The following is an 18953-nucleotide window of genomic DNA, read 5'->3' on the forward strand; positions in this document are numbered from 1 at the left end:
CATTTTTTTATTTCCCTTTACTAGAAGCTACTAATAACTCGCATTGAACTATTTACTTTTTCTTCTTTTATTCTGACTAATATTTATAGATTTAGTTAGAAATAGCAAGGTTACCTGTCATGCTTTTGTACAGGATTTATAAACTTTCACTACTTTCTATCTCTTTAGTCAATCTAGGAAAAGAACACCCACATTTATTACATGATCTTCTCTGGTGATCGACATTTAGAATGGGCAGAAGAAACTCAACCAGCAGTCTCACCCTTCCTTGCTCCATTTTTTAGTGGGAGCCCTACTCTAACCTTTAACCAGGGCAGGAAAAGATTGCTACTGCCCCCTTCTGGCCCATTGTATTTTTCTTCCTTTACAAATCTGCGCCTTGAAGAGGATGCCCAGGGATTTTGAGCCACTGAAGAAAGCTCAGCGGAAAGGGCTTTCCCTAGTAGAGAGGCAGAGAGATCCTCTGGGGACAGGAGGCTGAAATCAAACGAAAACACTCAAGGGGTGAGGAAGGCTTTATAAAGGGTTCCTAAATTAATTTATCGATACTCATGAATCTTTTCCCACACGCGGGCTTCTCTATGCTACGGAAATGTCCCCTCCTCTTCCGCACAGGACTCCCCTTTTTCCTCCAGGTCTCACTCTCTTGTTATAATGTCAGTACTCCAGATCCTGTGCTCTGCTTCTCCCAATTTCCTTTTCCCACGCCTAGACTTTATTCTCTTCTTTTTTCCGGTTCAAACTCCCGTCCCGCCCACCCACGGACAGACTTGCATTTCCAGAAGCTCAGACCCTAGACTCCTTCACCCTCTCCATCTACTCTGACCTCTGCTCTTCCCTGGTTGTCATCGCACTCACTTCGGCACCCCTGTGCTGAACGACCAGTCAACTCTTTGCCTTTGAATGGCAGGCAGGTCCCTTCCTGAATGCGTCTCCTCGACCCCCGCCCCAAGCGACTGAAAAAGGAAACATGCGCACTTCAGAGCTAGGAGCTGTCCGAGTGCTGAAATTTATAGGCTGGGTAAGATCACGTCTCCGTCTCTTTCTGTAGCCCTCGTTCCAGCACTGGATCGCAGCATTTCTGCCCTCTTCTCCCTACCCACTCCAGCGCACTGAGTCCTTTCTTGTCCCTCGTTTAAAACTTCTTTTAAAAAAACATTTTTCCTAGATAAAAGGGATTTGCTTAACAGAAAGGACTTAAAACAAAAGCCACAGCAACCCGACTTCCAGCATGGCATTGTCACCAGTCCCCTTTGCATGGTGATGCGATTAAGGTAGCAGCATTTTTATTATTCGGGAAAAGCAGCTAGGGGATCCGTCAGTTCTTAGGCTTTGTCTTTCCTGGGTTAACTGATGGTCCTGAGCCCCGGTCTGACCTGACCACGATGCCTAGAACTGGCACTTTTTGTTTTTTCTCAGCAAACTGTACAAACCCAAATCTCTTTTTGATTTTCAAGGAAACTAGATTCCTGCCAGATTTTGAATTTGGACAATAGATAGATACTTTGTCCTAGCTTCTTTCTGGAATCATTTTGGGGATATTTTCCACAAGCATCACAGAAACAGGAATGAACCGGCAGCTAGTGAACATTTTGACAGCCTTGTTTGCATTTTTCTTAGAGACCAGCCACTTCAGGTAGGTGAAAAGACTTTGCATGCTGATATTTTCCCCATGAAAACTGTTTGAAAGCGAATGTGTCGTGCAATTTTTATCTATTTTCTATACTCTGGCCACATTATTTTAATTTTATGGAGGAGAGTCAGATTTCTTTTGTTCTTTTAAAAAGCTTAATTATGGTGGGAGGGTGGTAAATTTTCACAAAGGCAAGTTTTATGATGCATAACCCAACTCTGCACTTCAACACATTTTCACAGCCAATGTAATATTAAAGTAGTCTGATGAGTTGCATGCTCTTTACATTTCTATACAATGGTGACTTTTTTTTTTTTTTTTTGCTTTCAAATTCTTCTGGAAGTCATTTAAAGGGATTATTGGATACATTGCTTTTTATATGGTGGAAGTGACTGGATTAATTTGCCAAGATCATGCTCATTTTATAAAAGATATAAAAGAGTCCTAATTCTTAGCCAACTTGGGACACCAATTGTATTTAAAAAACTAGGTGCATACTATGAGGACTATAATTTGGGAAATTTCTTGAAATATCGGAAATGTTTAAAATCTCCTTTTGCCACTATATTCTCCTGTTCAGTATATTTGGAACTTAACTGCCTATTAAAATGTAATTAATATGACATCTTTGTATTTATGTATGCATGAGAAATGGACTATACATAATTAAAATAAGTGAGAAATCATTATTAATATGCTTGCATTTTCTGCCTAATTTACAAATTGTCAAATCAATTGCTACTTCAAAATATCAGATTACCAGTATGTGGAAAAGCCATTATAATGCAATAAGTTCTAAAACAAAATAGAGATAGGAGATGTTCATATAACAAAGTAAAGGACTCTTCATTTAATTTTAACCAAATTTTATGGTATTCTTTTCACAGAACCAAGAGAAATGGAACATATAGCAGCAATGCTATGAGTACTGGGAAAACTCACTATGTTCCTTTCAGGTTCACATCTCCTACTATGATTAAGAAAAGCTGTAGGCTGGGTTTTATTAGAATCATCATCATCATCATCATCATCATCATCATCATCATCATCATCTTCACCACCACCACCACCGCCACCATCATAACTAAATGTACTTCATTATTCAGATGATACTGCATATGGGAATGTGAGTATTCCTGGATGATTTTATCAATTTTTAACTCCTACCAAATGTTTACACCATCGTTGTACTGACATTTAGTACTACTTCTTTGAAAAACTGGAAAGAATGTGGTATTTTCTTAGTTACAGAATTAAGGAGATAATTGCTAAACTATTGAAAAGAAAGCTTGTAAAATGTTTACTTTAGGAAAGAAATCAACAGTAACCACTATGTGAACAAATTCATTTTCACTACAAACTAAATATGCTCTTTTTATAAGCCCTTTAAGGAAAATAAGAACCCCCAAATTTTTCCAAGCAACATTTACTGTTTTTGATAATGAAAAAGATAAAATAATTGAGAAGTTCTTTTCCATGACTACTTTGAGTCAACTATTTAAATGCTAATCTGTAGATCACAACTGATAAAATAATAGAAGTACAGACATGCTCATTGTCGACCTATTTTAGAATGAAGTTAAATTTCCAAGTGTAGATTTTCTTTTAGACAACACATTGTAAAGTATTTATAGTTGATAGCTGGAATAAAATCTAGTGGGTGAGAAAGGAAGCAATGAGATAATTCATGTTTACTTTGTTCTGTTCATCTTACTAAATATTTCTTATAAGAAGTAGAGGACTTATATTAAAGGCTCAAGTGCTAGAAGAATTTTTTTTTAAAATTCATGGGGAAATAGTTTTAAGCCGATCACATACATTTTAGAAATTATCATCTTCATTTCTCTGATGACTCTAGAAATAGCTTTAACTATGAATCCATAAAATCTACAATCTAAAACTATGCATGTTATATCATCTTAAACACCTTATGTATGGCTGCAGTTCAAAAACTTAGAAGATATGACAGGATTTACACCTCTGATCATTTAAAGTTAACTCTAGACCATGCATAATTTCAGAAGTTGGCCAAAGAGTTTGTAATTTTTTTTTCTTTTTGCTAACATATCAAATATATTTATAAAACATGATGTCATATATTCTGTGAGCTTAGTTCTCAGGCAATTAGAATTGTTGCTAAAACACTTAATGATGTGTTTAGGTCAGCTTTCTGCAAAGACCATGACTCCAGGTCTGGAAAACAACCTTCGCAGACCCTATCGCCTTCGGATTTCTTGGACAAATTAATGGGAAGGACATCAGGATATGATGCAAGGATTAGGCCAAATTTCAAAGGTAGGTTTCAATTAAACTTATGTTAAGTTTATGTTAAGTGGGAAATCTTCTAGACATTTAAATATGCAAAAAAAAAGTTTTCAAGGCTTTTTATTATAAAGTGGAAATAAGTATAGTATTCATTTCATTTTGGCATTCTTTTGAATTGATCATTTTAATAGCTTAAATTTTACATGTTGCTTGCCACTTCTAAAAACTTGCCTCATTTGTGTTATATTCCACAAAAATACCTAATGTCAGATATTACTGTCACATTTCCTATTTTACCTGAAAGTAAGAGTGTGATTGGAAATGAGTACAAGAGAAAATGATGAGCTTCACTTGTATGAATGTCTACTAGGACTCATAGTAAGAGTCAATGGTTATGCCAGAATGGTTTGGGTTTAGAATACCTACTCGCAAAGTGAAGATTAAATTTCAATATAAAACATACTATTTTACACACTTTCAGGTTTCTCTCATTTTAAAATATTGTGAAAAGAGGCACTAGTAATACATCAGAAATTTTTGGTTTCCTGTTTAAATATTCTAATTGTTTATTTAAAGTTATTTATCTGAAATTAACAACGAATTAAAATAATAGAATTGTAAAGTGCTAATGTCAAAGATGGTGAATACTTTCTTTGTTCAATTAGAAACAAACTGAAAATTTGGTGTTTTTGTTAACATTACCAAAATGTTATTAATAGTCTGTAGAAATTAATTTTTAACCATTTGGTTTATTTTTATTCTGAATCAGAAAAATACCATAACAAGAATCAATTATTAATAATTGAATTATTTTAATGCTTTAATTTTTAAATACATATTTTAAATGACAACTGCATTTTATCTTATAATTTAATTTGATATAATGCATTGTGAAGTGTTTATAATATTTTATAAAGAGAGAAGCCTATAATATTCTAAATGTTATGTCATAATTCATGCATTGCTTTGGTTTTGCTTACTAACAATTTAATTGGATTGCTTTCCTTGAGTTTTTATTAATTTTTATTATTGACAAATATGAGCATGAAAACTAAATTCTAAATTGATTTCTTTTTTAAGTGCTACACCTCTGAATATACCCAGCTAAGGGCACATTTCATAAATAAATACATCAGAATTTTGGCAAAACAAGTTGTTTTTTTTTTTTTTGATTTACAGGGATTTCCAAAGAGACTAAAGAACTAAGTTCAGAGTTCAGTTTTCCTGAAAACAATTTTCATGTTCATCCCATTTCATAATAATTTTGTGATTATTGTTTTGGAAGTCAATAATTAAAATGAAATCTTATGAATAACAAGTCAAGAATTAGCTTTCAATGAGACTGCTCACTCATTCATACATTTATTCACTTAGCCACTCAATAACTCTGGAGTCTGAACTATATGCAAAATATTAACTACTGCATGCTTTAAGCAGTTTAAAGATGAAACAGGTTTGAGTGCTACCATCAAAAGTTTCAGTGGGGAGAAGAGATGTTACGTGAATACTTATAAAATATAATAACATATGTTATTAGATGGAAATAGTTAAGTAGTTAATAGTTAAGTAACATTAGGAAGTACGGATAAAATACTACAGGATTCCAACAAATAGAGGGAAGGTTTTCCATTAAGCTATTTATGGAAAGTGTCATAGAGAAGGTCCAGAGATAGAAAATGTTTCAAGTTTATGAGCATCTTGTTTGATAACAGCTATTATTTTCTAGACATAATTTTTCAAAAGGATATGAAACTGCAAAGAGTAATAAAATATCCATGTTGCCATTGCTACTTTTAGTGACCGCACAGAATAATTATTTCCGCACACAGTGTTTTTTTCTGGTTCTTCTCGGGATGTTGCCCTTTGGGAATGAAATTTCTCACAATTCCAAAGGATACATAAATGAGAATATTAAGTATAGTAAAGCATGGTCATGTTTTTGAGATTAATCCACTACTTAAAAAGCTGAGCACAGGATGTTTTAAAGACTTATGAAAAGGGAATGGGGTGGATATCACTTAAGACTCTAACATTAATAGATTTCCCTGAGTTTTGTCTCCCTTTCTCTTTACCACTCCACTTCAACGAATCCTGATATTTTTATACATTTTCTTTTGCACGGACCATTTACATCAGATCAATTACCTAACAGCTCCCACAATTCTCTTTACTCTGAGTATCTTGGTTTTTCCTGGATGTAAAACCTTTCCCACTATTTTAGACTAAAACAATTTTCCCTTCTTCGTGTTCCCATGAAACTTGGTATGTCTAATATGGTTCTTCTACATATTTATGTTTTATCAACCCACCCCCACACTGCATCTGACAGGGCAGTGAGTTACATTATTTATATATGTTATTTATATATTTACATATATATAGTGTAAGGAAAAGAAATTATCCTTTCCTCCAGAATGAGGAAATAAGAACTGAGTGAGGAAGGAAAATGCAGATCAGTGATGAAGATTAGTGCATCCAATTAGCTGTAGCAGAGTTTGAGAGTAAGAACGTTTGAGGGACCACTAGTGGTCGCAGTGGCTAGCAAAGGTGATCTTGCTGAGATGAAGAGAAAGAAATAAAAGAAAGAGATAGTTGGAAACTTGTAACAGTGAGGAGGCTAGGAAAAACACTATAGCACTAACTATAGTCTGTTAGCAATGTATCAAGAAGAAATTTTATATAGTAGGTGGAAATGAAGGATGATTAGGAAATATGATTATATCTGGAAGAGTGACAGGTTTCCTGTAAATACCAAAAAGCAAACTGCCTATGATAATGATAAATACAATGACAGTGATGATAATGATGTTGAAAATGACAATAATAGTGGTGAATAAGAAGGACGAGTTTTGACCACAGGAATAAAAGAGCCAAATATGGACTGTTGCGGTAAAAGAAATGGCTTTCCTAGAAGTCTTACAAATATTAGCACATTTGTCTGTTTCTTTGCTGCCGAACATTGGCGAGGGAAAAAGAAATGCATATACATAATTTTTCTTATTGGAAGGCATTTTTCCTGTGTACTTTCAAGTCAGTAAAATATTTCATGTCTATTCCATGTCCCTGATAGACTCTGAAAGATGTCATAATGGGCATATATACAAGAAAGAAGATGGACGTAAGCTAGAAAAGGGAACCAGAAATGATTCAGAGTTAGGTCTGTAATTGAGAGCCATTCTTAGAAACTACAGGGGAAAAAAAAGAGCTTTTCTGATGTGCTGAAGCACAAGTGTATAAACAAAGTCGTGAGTCAGAGTTGCCAACTGCATTCCATCTATAAAATCCAGAGAGACCTGGGTCAGATCTTGTCAAAACACAAATTTTCAAACTCTTCAGTTCAGATAAAAACACAAGCTATGTCCATTCACAAGTACCTGGGTTTGAAACCATGGTAAATGCTGATTCTATGTCAGCAAAGGAGTCTCTTTCCCCACTTGGGTGTTTTGCCTCATTGTCGGTTGATTTATCATGGTGTTAGTCCATCATTCTATCGGATATTCCTTTGTCGGTATTATTGTATCTTGAAAGTGCCACTTTAAATATTAGGCTTTTAAAGAAGCCAAATGAAATGTTCAAACCTGGGCAAAATGCATTAGTTCTAATTCTCTCTTTGAAACAAAGCCTTTATCTATTGTAATGAAATTTTCTTTGAACATAAAATTAACTTAGAGTTATAGCCTAAGTTTCATCCCAATGTGAATAAATACATTTCAACATAACATTCATTTGGGGATAGGATCTGGAATAATGCCAGAAGATAATTATTCACTCCACTTCTTTGTGCATGCCATGCACACTAATTTTTTTCCATGTCTGGAGACCTAAATTTGAAAGTGTGATATGTGACATTAAAACCTACATTTGCATGCAATATGGCTTCCCTCATTTTCTAAGGAGTTATCAGCTCAAGAGGTGTTTCAGATTAAAGTAGAAATAGATTCACTTTCAAAAAACTAGGGGTCTTCAAGTTTCTCCCCTTGGAAATCCTCTTGTCTGTAGCCCATGGAGCTCAAGCTCAAATGGTGTGCTTACTAATCCCTGTAGGGGATGGCTTGAGCACGAATGTCCAGCAAGGACACTTGGGAAGTGTGAGTTTCTCAGTTCATGATAATGCAGCCCCAACGGGATCACTTCTTTAATCACCCTGGTGGATGTGGGTAGCAGATATTACTATAAATCCTGAGAAAAACAGTAGAATGCTTGCAAGTATCAGAAGTATCCGACCCGACCTGAGTACAGAAAGCAGCAGAAGCCCTCAGGCACATGAAAGGGTACAGCCATTTTAGAACAAGACAATAGGAGATAAAAGGAGGGGGAAAGAGGTTATTGAAAGGAAAGGCCCAGGGGTGACAAAAGGAAATTTGTATGTGACAGTTTTGTTCATAGATGATACTGAGGAAGATTTTTAAACACCCTAAATCCACTACATCACAATTTAGTTTGGCTTTTGTGTGCTGTATGGACACAAATAAGCACAGTCGTATGTGCTAGGCTACTACGATGGGCCTACAAGGCACTTGTCAAGAATTTGAGGTGACATTAAGAAAAAGGCAACTACAGCATTCTAACATACCCTGGTAAAGTATAGCCCAAGAAGGTCACCTTACTGGAATATGTCTTCCATTCTACGGTGACAGCGTAGTATAGCAGAAGGAGCCCTGAACTTCGATTCAGAAAACCCAGGTTCATGTCCTTGTTAAACTCTCTATGCCTCAGGTTTTCTTCTGCCTTTGTCACCTCACTTGGGTTGTTCTGAGCATCAAATGAGATCATGCATCTGAATGATTTGTTTTCAACTGAGAAGGTTCCAAATAATTTGAATTACTACGAGTCCCCCATTTCTCTTTTATAACTGACACTGAGTATGTATTATCAAAGCTGACCCTTCATGGTGACCGGGTCTTTGTAGTAGATTGATTTCTTTTTTAATGGAAAAAAAAGTCGAAGACATTTTAGCATCTTAGAGTAACCAGAGCATAGATGCCATGTGTCACAGCTGGTTCTTCTTTTATTAGTTCATTGAGGAGATTTCCAACCTGAAAGGGCTATTTCTATTCCTAAATATGAAAGAAAGAGGAAGCCATTTGTGGGAAGGAATTTTCTTTATCCATTTAAATCCTATCCCTGATTAATTTCTTGCATTCTTTTTATATGAACTAAGTAAAAGACATAGAATCAATTATACTTGGTCCTAAAATGGACCTTAAATTTAACTGAAGATATATGATTGTCATTTCTGATGTATTTTCTTATCTGATTACTGCAGTTGCAAGGGTCACTGTACAAAAATGTTGAACTGGTTTCCTATTTTAGAATAAGTATTTTAAAAAGAACATTTGGTCTCCACAAACATGGCAGGTTAAGAGCACTGGAGATGGAAGCCTGTAATTTACTTTTTGAGAATGTATTGCATTGCCGCTTTGTTGATTTGGGGTGACTTCACAGCTTTCATTTTCAATATTGAAAGAGCCTAAACATTTTATCCCGAATGCTATAGTGCTTGCTATTCCTCCCTATCCTGAAAGACAATTCAGCTCATTCAGCTGATAATCTGAGACTTATTTTTTTTTTTTTTTTAAAAAAGATAATGGCATAGATTTCAAGGTATCTCAACATTTAATGAGTGGACATTATGATGATGTGTCCAGTTGGGGCGATCGGTTTTAGAATGACAGAAAAAGTCATTAGTTTGTTCTTGGTGGTACTGGATATTTTTCTTGGTGTGTTAGATCAGTCCCATTTGGAATAGGGTCTTAAAAATGAAAATGGAGTTGATTGAGCCTCATAACAAGGTCATCAGGAGCAATCTGGGTTCTCCTTGGAGTAAACACCCAAGAATCTGCCTTAACCATGGCATGCAGCATCTGTGCATTGACTTATTTCTTGAGAGGGCTACTTTCAAGACTTATGACTGATTGCAGACACTTTCATCTATGTGAAAGCCACCAAAGGAAGGACATGAGCAAAAGGAATAGGTCTTTAAGTGGGATTCTTAAATGTGCAAGATGTTTAAGAATTAAGTCACTAGGTCACCCTCTTGGAGTCCAGTCTGGCTAGCCAACCAAGTGTGGTCATGGGGCAAGTACCAGAGGAAAGCTGAGCATCCTTTGACTTGGGCCCAGGGTTGGACACTCACCGTTCCTTCATGAACATGAGTGGACCAGATGGTGGCTCTGTTTTATTAATACATTCATCCAAGAAGACAAAAAAAAATCTTGAATTGAGTCAAAATATGGAAAGTCAATAGGCAATTATCACAAAAGTGATAACAAGACTGGATAAGTCTTGTTTTCTATTTCTTCTTTTTTTCTGATGGGAAGAGGGTCATATTTTCTTGAGAAAAATAAGCTACATTTGCCCATGCATTATCAAAGCAATGGAATAAATTTGTGACGAGGGAGTACGTATGCGGGTAGAAAAACTACATGTAAAGAATTTACGTTTTTATATTTGAGTCTAAACACACAATTCATTTGTTTATTCCTTTATGAATAATTAGTAAACAATTACTACATGCCGAGCACCATGTTACTTGCTAAGTATATAGTGGCAAACAGAAACTTAAACTTTTAAATGTCAGTTCTCACTTCAGTAAAAACAGAAATAGAATCTCTAAGTTGAATACTGTATCATCTAGGATTCTTGAAGGTAAGAAATGGCAGATTCCAGTGGGGTGCGAGAGGAATGGAAAGCCACTCTCTGGAGGGAGAGCGTAGTCCCACCTGAAGAAGCAAAGGATAGAGCGGCCACCAGAACCAAGAGAAGGGGGCCATACAGAAAAGCCATCTAATGAGATCTGTGCAGCAGTGTAGTTGATCTGTGCTGTCCTAGCAGGGAAGAAGCTAGGGAATAAATAGCCTGATTTCACTGTCCTCCTGCTTTCCATTTCTTGTGGGAGCCTCTCATTGACCAAATCCAACCAAAAGTCAGAGGGGAAGGCGGAGGGCAAGCTGAATGATGCAAACCCAGAGGGTCCGCTTCCTCGGGGACAGTGAAGAACAGAAAGGAGAAGAGAGTATCTCTGGAGGGAAATGGAAGATAACCAACGCAAACGTGACCTATGACAAAGCCCCTGCTCAACCCTCAGGTGCTCAAGCAGACATCTCCAAAATTGACGATCGGTTTCAGAAGCCTTTCTTTAACATTCTTGGGAAAGAATGGAAGTGGGGAAGGGATATCATTTGGATATATTATCCCAATAGATAGATGACATGTCGAAAAACAGAGAGGAGAGAGGAAGGTAATGTAAAATGATAATTCTGTCTCCTAAATAGACAAGTGGAAGAGGTACAACCAATGAACTGGTGAGAGAGAGAGAGAGAACATGATAGAATGATCTTTCTATGAAGTATATGAAAACAGGTAAGGTAGTTTCCTATCTGATTTAATACGCTTATACATTTGCTAATACGGCCATACTTCCCCACAGTGGGATGTGTTGTGGGCTTACCTTTGAGCACAAGACAATGCCAAGTCCCTTTGGAGCAGCACGTCTGAGACACATTCTTTCTCTCCATGCCTTTCTGTTCTACACAGAGCTGAAGCAGTGTTAGGAGGAGAAGTGGTCAGGTAGGGGGTTAGAAGAGAGTGAAGATCTGAGCAGAGGAGTGTGCAGTTCAAGGCAGTGCCAAGTCTGAGGAACAGTTGCTTGTTTCCACTCTTGGCTGGTTTGATTACTGCACCTGAAATATAGCTACTTATACATGGCAATTCTGCTACTTTTGGAAAACTTCAGAACCACTTTACCACATAGTTTTTCTTTCATTTTTTTCTTTCATTTTTAAAACCCAAGGTACAGGGAAGATAATTTATTTTCTTCTGATTTATTTACATTTAAGTACTTCGAGATGCTGGTCTCTAAGAACTACTTCATTTCCTACAGGCAGTTGAGATTCCTTTTATCAGGCTTTCTCTTAGAAAAAGCATTCTTTGCCCCAAAAGAGAATCTGTAAAGCAAACGGTCTGTTTATTTGGCTTTGAACCTTGAAATCTCTGAAAAGTGAATCATACAGACACTTAGCAAGTCATGCTGTAACAATGAACACTGGATGATGTGATTCAGGATAATTTGTAAATATATTGTGCAAGGTTCACAATGGATTTCTTATATTCTACTTTTTCCTTTGAAATAACTCTGGCTTTAGAACTCGACCACTGTATAGAGTATGCCAAATAAAAGGACTTAGGATTTAATACTGAACCAAATTAGCAACCCACTAGATGTTTCTTAAACCACAATTTTCAGAAGACCTGCTTCATAGCCAACTGAGAGTCCTATTAAAAAAGCACATATGGGGCATAGAAAAAAAATGGCGTAGATGATAGAGGCTCTGTTCATCCCTCTGGAGACCAAATCAAAGTTGTGCTGGAAACAAGGAGCAGCAGCAGCAAGGAAAAATCGCCTGAGATCTAGATAAACAAGCCATACAACTAGGGAGAAATCTAAGAAAGCACCCTGCAACGGCAGAAGGTAGGACGGAGTGAGCACATGGGGCTGCCCAGTGCCCAGCAGCTGAGTGAGATGGAGGCTGCAGCTGCAGATTCCTCTTAAAGGGGCTGCATCCATGAATGGACTTTGGCAGTGATGGACCTGCTCGCTTTGAGCACCAGTGCCGATTCAGCTATGCAGAGAGCACCAGGGAGTTACAGACAGACATGGTCGGAGTGAGGGCCAAGGTGAGACTAGGTGTGCACAGATGTGCCGGCGCTATCCATCGTTCCCTATTGAGCCCTCCCTGTTCCGTGTGTGCGGACTCAGTGCCACCATAGCCATGATGTCATCGAACTGGATAACAGAGGTGGCTCTGCCCAGAGGATTCCCTAAAAACCCACCTCCCCTAACTCGCAGCCCCACCCAAGCCACATCCAGGTGTATCCTCAGCAAGTCAGGTGCTCCTTGCTGAGACCCACACTGGAGGCAGCTGGCCTCGGTTTCTGGCATGGCTTTTTGAGGCAACTATAAGCTCAGCATCTGTGGACTGCTTGCTGAATCTTAACAGGTGGCCCCGGAGGGGCACAGGCTGGGGCTAAACTTGGCCTGCGGTGGAACCGCTCTCAGGACTGTGCCACTGGACACCCACCATACAAAGCTGTGCTAATAAGACTGGGAGACCTAGGAGCTTTGCTTATACAGAGAAACAGACATGGAAAGGCAGCCAAAATGGGAAGACAGAGAAGCAGAATCTGTGTGAGAGAAGAGAACAGAGATCCAGGAATAATGGAGTCAAGCAATCTAACAGATGCAGAGTTCAAAACACTGGTTATAAAGATGCTCGATAAATTTAGGAAAAGCATAGATGAATTCAGTGAGAACTTTAACAAAGAGATAAACATAAAAATGGAAATGGAAATTATAAAAAGGAACCAGTCAGAAACAAAGAACATATTACCTGAGAAGTATATTAAATGGAATAAATAAAATGAATAAGAGGATCTAATAACCTACATAGAGGACAGGAAAGCCAAGAACACTCAATCAGAATGGCAAGAAAAAAGAAGCCAAGGCTATAATAATAATTTAAGGAACTTATGAGACACTATTAAAGGTAAAAATATCCATGCCATAGGGTACCTGAAGGAAAACAAAATGTTGAAGAGCTATTTGAAGAAATAATGATGAAAAACTTCCCTAGCTTGGTGAAGGAAAAAGACATAAAACCCCAGGAAGCTCAAAGAGTTTCAAAGGGTTCCAAAAACCAGAAACCCAAAGAGGCCCACGCCAAGACATATCACAATTAAAATGCTAAAGGTTAAATACAAAGAGAGAATCTTAAAAGCAGCAATAGAAAAAGCAGTTAGTTACCTACAACAGAGTACTCATAAGACTGGCAGCAGATTTCTCAAAAGAAACTATGCAGGACACAAGGGCTTGGCGAAACACATTCGACAGGATGAAGACTCAGGATCTACAACCAAGGATATTTTATCCAGCAAAGATATCATTTAGAGTTGAAGGACAGATAAAGAGCTTCCCAGACAAAAACAAGCTAAAGGAATTCATCACCACCAAGCTGGTATTACAGGAAGTGTTGGAGGGACGTCTTTAAGAAGAAAAAACATATATCCAAAACAGGAATAAAGAATGGTAATAACTACATTCCTATCAACAAGTACCTCAGATGGAAAAGAATTAAGTGCTCCAACCAAAAGACAGAGTGGATGAATGGATAGGAAAACAAGACCCCTACATATGCTGCCTACAAGAGACTCACTTCAGATTAAAAGACACACAGACTAAAAGGAAGGGGACGGGGAAAGATATCGCCTTGATGGACCTACAGGGTATTGCACTGAATGAAATGGGTCAGACAGAGAAAGACTAATTTCGCATGATTTCATGTACACGTGAAATCTAAAGAACAAAATCAACAACAACAACAAAAGTGGAAATAAACTCATAGATACAGAGAATATTTAGAGAGATACTAGATGAGGGGGAGTTGGGAGGACAAAAAAAGGCAAAGGGATTAAGAGGTACAACTAGATAGTTGCAGAATAGACATGGAAATGTAGAGTGTAGCATGGGGAAAATGGTTAATAATGTAATATATATGTAAGGGGGAAGAGGGGTACTAGATTTAGTGGGGTGATCACTTTGCAAGTTATGTCGATCTCTGGTCATTATGCTATACAGCTGAAACTAGTATATTATTGTATGCTAACTATAATTGAAAAAAAAAACCTCACTGAATTGTACAGTGTAAATACAAGCAACTAATTGTCTATTATGTTTCAATAAAGACAAAATAAAAGGCACATATCTGGGCTCCACAATTCTCCAGCTCTCCATTTCCAGAAGGGCTAAATGATGGGATCTTGAAATAGTCACTTTAACAAATTCATTACTCCCTGCAGTTTCAGAACTACAGGACTAGAATGAGAAAACGTCGCCACTGTATTTGAAAGATAGTACCTTCTTTATAGTATTTGCCCAAAGATCCAGTTGCCTTACCAAACAAAGGAGATAAAATCCACATGAGATAAATAAATCTAAACTGAAACTCATGAGAACTGGTTTTAATTCCAGTTTACCAGCTGTGATCTGGTACATACTTCTGTCTCCAAAATAAAGAACTTGGACCAATATGTCTACGTCACTTCCAACTTTGATAGTCCCCGTCTTTATCATTTAAATGAATATATTTGGGTGTACCTTTTTGTAAATTACTGAATTACCCACAGAAGAACCTGGATGTATCCAATCTTCCTATAGAATTAGTCTCTCCTCTGAGAAATTCTTAATTCTGTCCAGAATTTTTTTGCAGTTGCTCATAATTTATTTCTACTGCCAGTTTGTCAAGGATGATCATTATTCTCTGGGAAGAATTTGGAAACTTATGAGGGAATTACTAAAGAAATAGGCCATTTATAATTTTTGCCCTGCTTCTGGTCTTGAGGTAGCAAATTCAAGTTCAGACACTGTCTGGGAAAAGTAGCTACCATGTATTTTTAGTTTAGCATCTGGCTAAAGATGGTTCTCAAAACAAGAGTCCCGTGAAATGTTCTCAGATATAAAGTTTAAAATGTAAGATAAGAATGGGAAATTCTGCAAAACATCCTCTGAGAGAGTCCCGATGTTCATTAGCATATTAAAAGGTTTACAGAAAACTTGCAGTAAAAATACACAAATAAATATTTTAAAACCTCTTTTACAGAAGTGCTTATCCTGTACTTAATTGATCATAGCTTCTTTAAATGAGTAACATTCTGGGGAACTGGTGTTTTATGGAATACACTTTGGAAAATGTAGTCTTGATAAAATATATAAACCTAAAAAAATTTTGCCATTAAAATACATGATGATGGTGGGAACCTAAATATACATAAAATATGATCATCTGCTAGAAAGATAATATTCTTAAGAGAAGGCCCCTGCATTTAATAAATGAGGCTTTCATGTTGATATGTGGTCAGCATTAGCATTCCAATGCCAAAAGAGAATTACTCTATAAGTTAGATTATTATTGCAAGCTATTTACCTCCTGCTTTATTTACATGAACAAATAAGCAAACAGTGGTGCTTTAGAAAAACAAACATTGAAGAAAAGAAAATACATTAGTCAATACAGCAAAATACTTTGATCTGATAAATCACCTTCTGTTTTAGTCTTTATGATTCTTGAAAGTTGAGTGATAAATACATATTTAAACAAGTGACCTTTAACCTTGAACTAAAGACATTTCTTAACCAGAACATGACAAAGTCTTATGCCTGTATGAAGAATTTCCTTTTAGATTGCTATCTTCTCTTTCAGGCAGTTTTCCAAGATGGATAAATCTTGTGGTTGTATGATTTCCATTCAAATGTTTGTTAAAAACATTTCCCATCACTTCCTTGAAGTGAAATTTTTAAAATTTGAATCCGTACTATAAAAATCTCTCATTTAAAAATTAAAATTCTGCAATATTTATCTTAAATAACTTGTGTAGATTTAAGATTAAGGTCTTTATTTATTAGTATTAAAATATATCCTAAGTTGGTCTGCTCAAAGTTGATCATAGTTCATATGCTTAGATATATAAATTCCCAGAAAAAAAAACTACTGAAAATTGTTTTCAACGGATGGATGCAGAAAGAAAAATATCTTTGGAATACCACAAATGTCTAAGGAAAAATATCCATATATTCATATATACATCTTCTTTATTACTTCTTCTCCTATGTTTTCTCTGAGAGAGTTTGTCGAATAAGCAAGTAGGATTTTTTTCTTCCTGTTTCTTACTCCAGGGTCATCAGAAAATACAGAGAACAAAGTAAGGGGTGATAAAACATTAAAGCTACCTTAGACTTAACCAAAGGCTCATGATTCATGTCATTTATTTACTATAGTACATGAAGACACACTGATGATGGAGCCAAAACACATTTTGTATCAAACTAGCCCTTTATTTGAAACATTGCTTCACAGTATCCATAATGATGGCAGTAGTATTGCTGATATTCCACTGTACAAACCACAGATAATGGAATACCAATTTTAAAGTTTTTCTGATGATCAAAGGTTGGCAGTCTGAGATATACCAGACTCCGAAGAGGAACTGAGTGAAGATTAACCATAAAGAAGTTATTTAGCATGAGCACAGTTTGCTTACTCTGTCTTCGAATTTTGTTTTATACAGTCTGCGCGCCTGACTCACATTCCTCATTATCATTTGCTACTGATGTCGCTGCTTCTTTTCCACCTCGAGGACACAGACAGTGGCATTAGGTATGGGAGAATAGGGATACGGCTTTGCTGAATCCTCAGTTATAGAAGTCATGTAATACAAGAGGATAACGTTTGCTCCAGGATTCTGAGATTTGCTTTCAAGATGAATAGTATCTTCCCAAAATATAAAAATTTAAGAAAAGATCATCCCAGTTTGAAAGGAAGTGTCACATAGCTCAATGTCATGCCTTGTGAATAAGAAGCCCTGGTGTCCAAAATTTACTTTTTTTTTTTTTTTTGGCAGGATTTTTTTATAGATAAAATGGTACTCGGCTTGTTCTGAAAGTTTGAAGTTATAGCTTGTTAGCTGCAAAGTTGCTATTCTATTCAGTATTTATTTTCTCTGGAATATCCTTATTTCATTTTCTGGAGTTGGTGACCAACTTGTGACTGGTGGCATATTTGGCATGATCCTTACCAAAGTAAACTTATATTATCAGACATTTTTTCTAGCTGTCCAAAAATAGGGAGGAGTTATCTACCGTTTGGAATATGTGTTCCTTTATTTTCCCCAAGCACCTACATTTCCAATATTCACTTTTGTTTATTGTGCACATATGCCTCATTTAAGCTCATCCTTTATTCGACTCTTCTGAGCAAATATTCCCAGTTAAAACCCAGCAGGCGTCTTCCTGTTCCATAGATCTCCTGATGCCAACCAAGTTTATAACATGCAGGGCTTTCGGCAAAGTGTATAAATTTGTGACTTGGGGCAAATATCCCAAAGCCCATTAAAAACCAGGATTACCTCACCAAGAGAATACACTTATCTCAAGGACAAAGAAACCCACATTTCTACCTGTCAACCAGACTCTACAAACAGAATGATTACAAGCACATTTTTTATTTCCTGCCTGCTTCTGAAACTGGGTTTGCATACGGCCCCTGGGTGAAGTATCTTTTTCATAGTACCCACTCACCCCAATAGAGTTTATTTAAGAGGTATCAATGTATGGTTAACCAAAATATGGCTTGGGTGAGGGAATCTTTGTTGAGCTCAGTGGAAGTGGGTTGATATGTGAAGCTTCCATGACTGAGTGGTGAGTCCTTCACTGCGGGACCTTTCTCATTCCTCCATACGGTAGAAGAACATAATCATTATATAAGAATCTGGAAGCAGATGCTAACAATATGTGCTATAATAAACTGTGCATCCATAAAGTCTCGAGGGAGCAGGTATCCCCTCAGTGTCTAACTTTTCATATAAATGTCAGAATAAATTATATGCTTCAGCGATAGAGCAAAGCAGTTGAGGGTGTTAGCAAAGTGTCCGTCAGTGACGGCATGCAATATGCCATATAAATTGCAGAATGATACCTTTGAAAAAGTTATTGACTTCTGAGGGGTGATGTGGCAGGTGCAAAGAAGGCAAAAAAATTATATAGCGTGGATAATAAATAGATCCCAAAGGAAAGCTAAGAGCAGAAAATAAACTCCTGTACTATTTTTAGAAAATCCATAGTGCAGCTGCTCTGGAGTGCCTGTCTGGCTATGTCTTTACCCAAATGCAAAGGAAGAGCAAGCTGAGCTGTCACCCAAGGGAGTGTAGAGCTCAAAATACTAGTATCCTTGCTGCTCTAGGCCTCTCGTGACTCTTGAAACTCCTGGGACTTCTCATCATTTTCTGATAAAGTTCATACACCTGCAAATAGCTCATGGGGGTCTTCGTGGGTTGGTGTTTTTACCATATCTGTCTGAGGTTAGGTTTCTGCAAAGCAGACCTTGTGTGCCAGTGACTTACTAGGGATAAGAGAACAGGGAAGACACATGAGAGTGATGAGACGAGAAAATGCTAGAACAAGCCCAGCTAGGTGTGATCTCTGGTGAAGTCCAACAGAGGGTGGGTT

The 18953-nt window shown here is 36.9% G+C and overlaps 1 protein-coding gene across 3 annotated transcripts in view; it reads left to right on the plus strand.

Moving 5' to 3' along the window:
* The first annotated feature begins 799 nt into the window (after positions 1 to 799).
* GLRA2 (glycine receptor alpha 2) overlaps positions 800 to 18953 on the plus strand; it is a 167942-nt gene continuing 149788 nt past the window's right edge. The window contains exons 1-3 of one of the 3 annotated variants that reach the window (XM_016119133.2): positions 800 to 1021; positions 1458 to 1636; positions 3795 to 3928. In XM_016119133.2, the coding sequence (XP_015974619.1) occupies positions 1569 to 1636; positions 3795 to 3928 (202 nt within the window). In that variant the 5' untranslated portion in view covers positions 800 to 1021; positions 1458 to 1568. Of the gene's footprint in view, positions 1022 to 1099; positions 1637 to 2520; positions 2590 to 3794; positions 3929 to 18953 lie in introns of those variants that run through there. The other 2 variants (XM_016119149.2, XM_016119121.2) reach the window with 2 other exon arrangements.

The sequence above is a fragment of the Rousettus aegyptiacus genome, unplaced genomic scaffold (genome assembly GCF_014176215.1).
Source record: "Rousettus aegyptiacus isolate mRouAeg1 unplaced genomic scaffold, mRouAeg1.p scaffold_m13_p_9, whole genome shotgun sequence".
NCBI classification, from domain to species: Eukaryota; Metazoa; Chordata; class Mammalia; order Chiroptera; family Pteropodidae; genus Rousettus; species Rousettus aegyptiacus.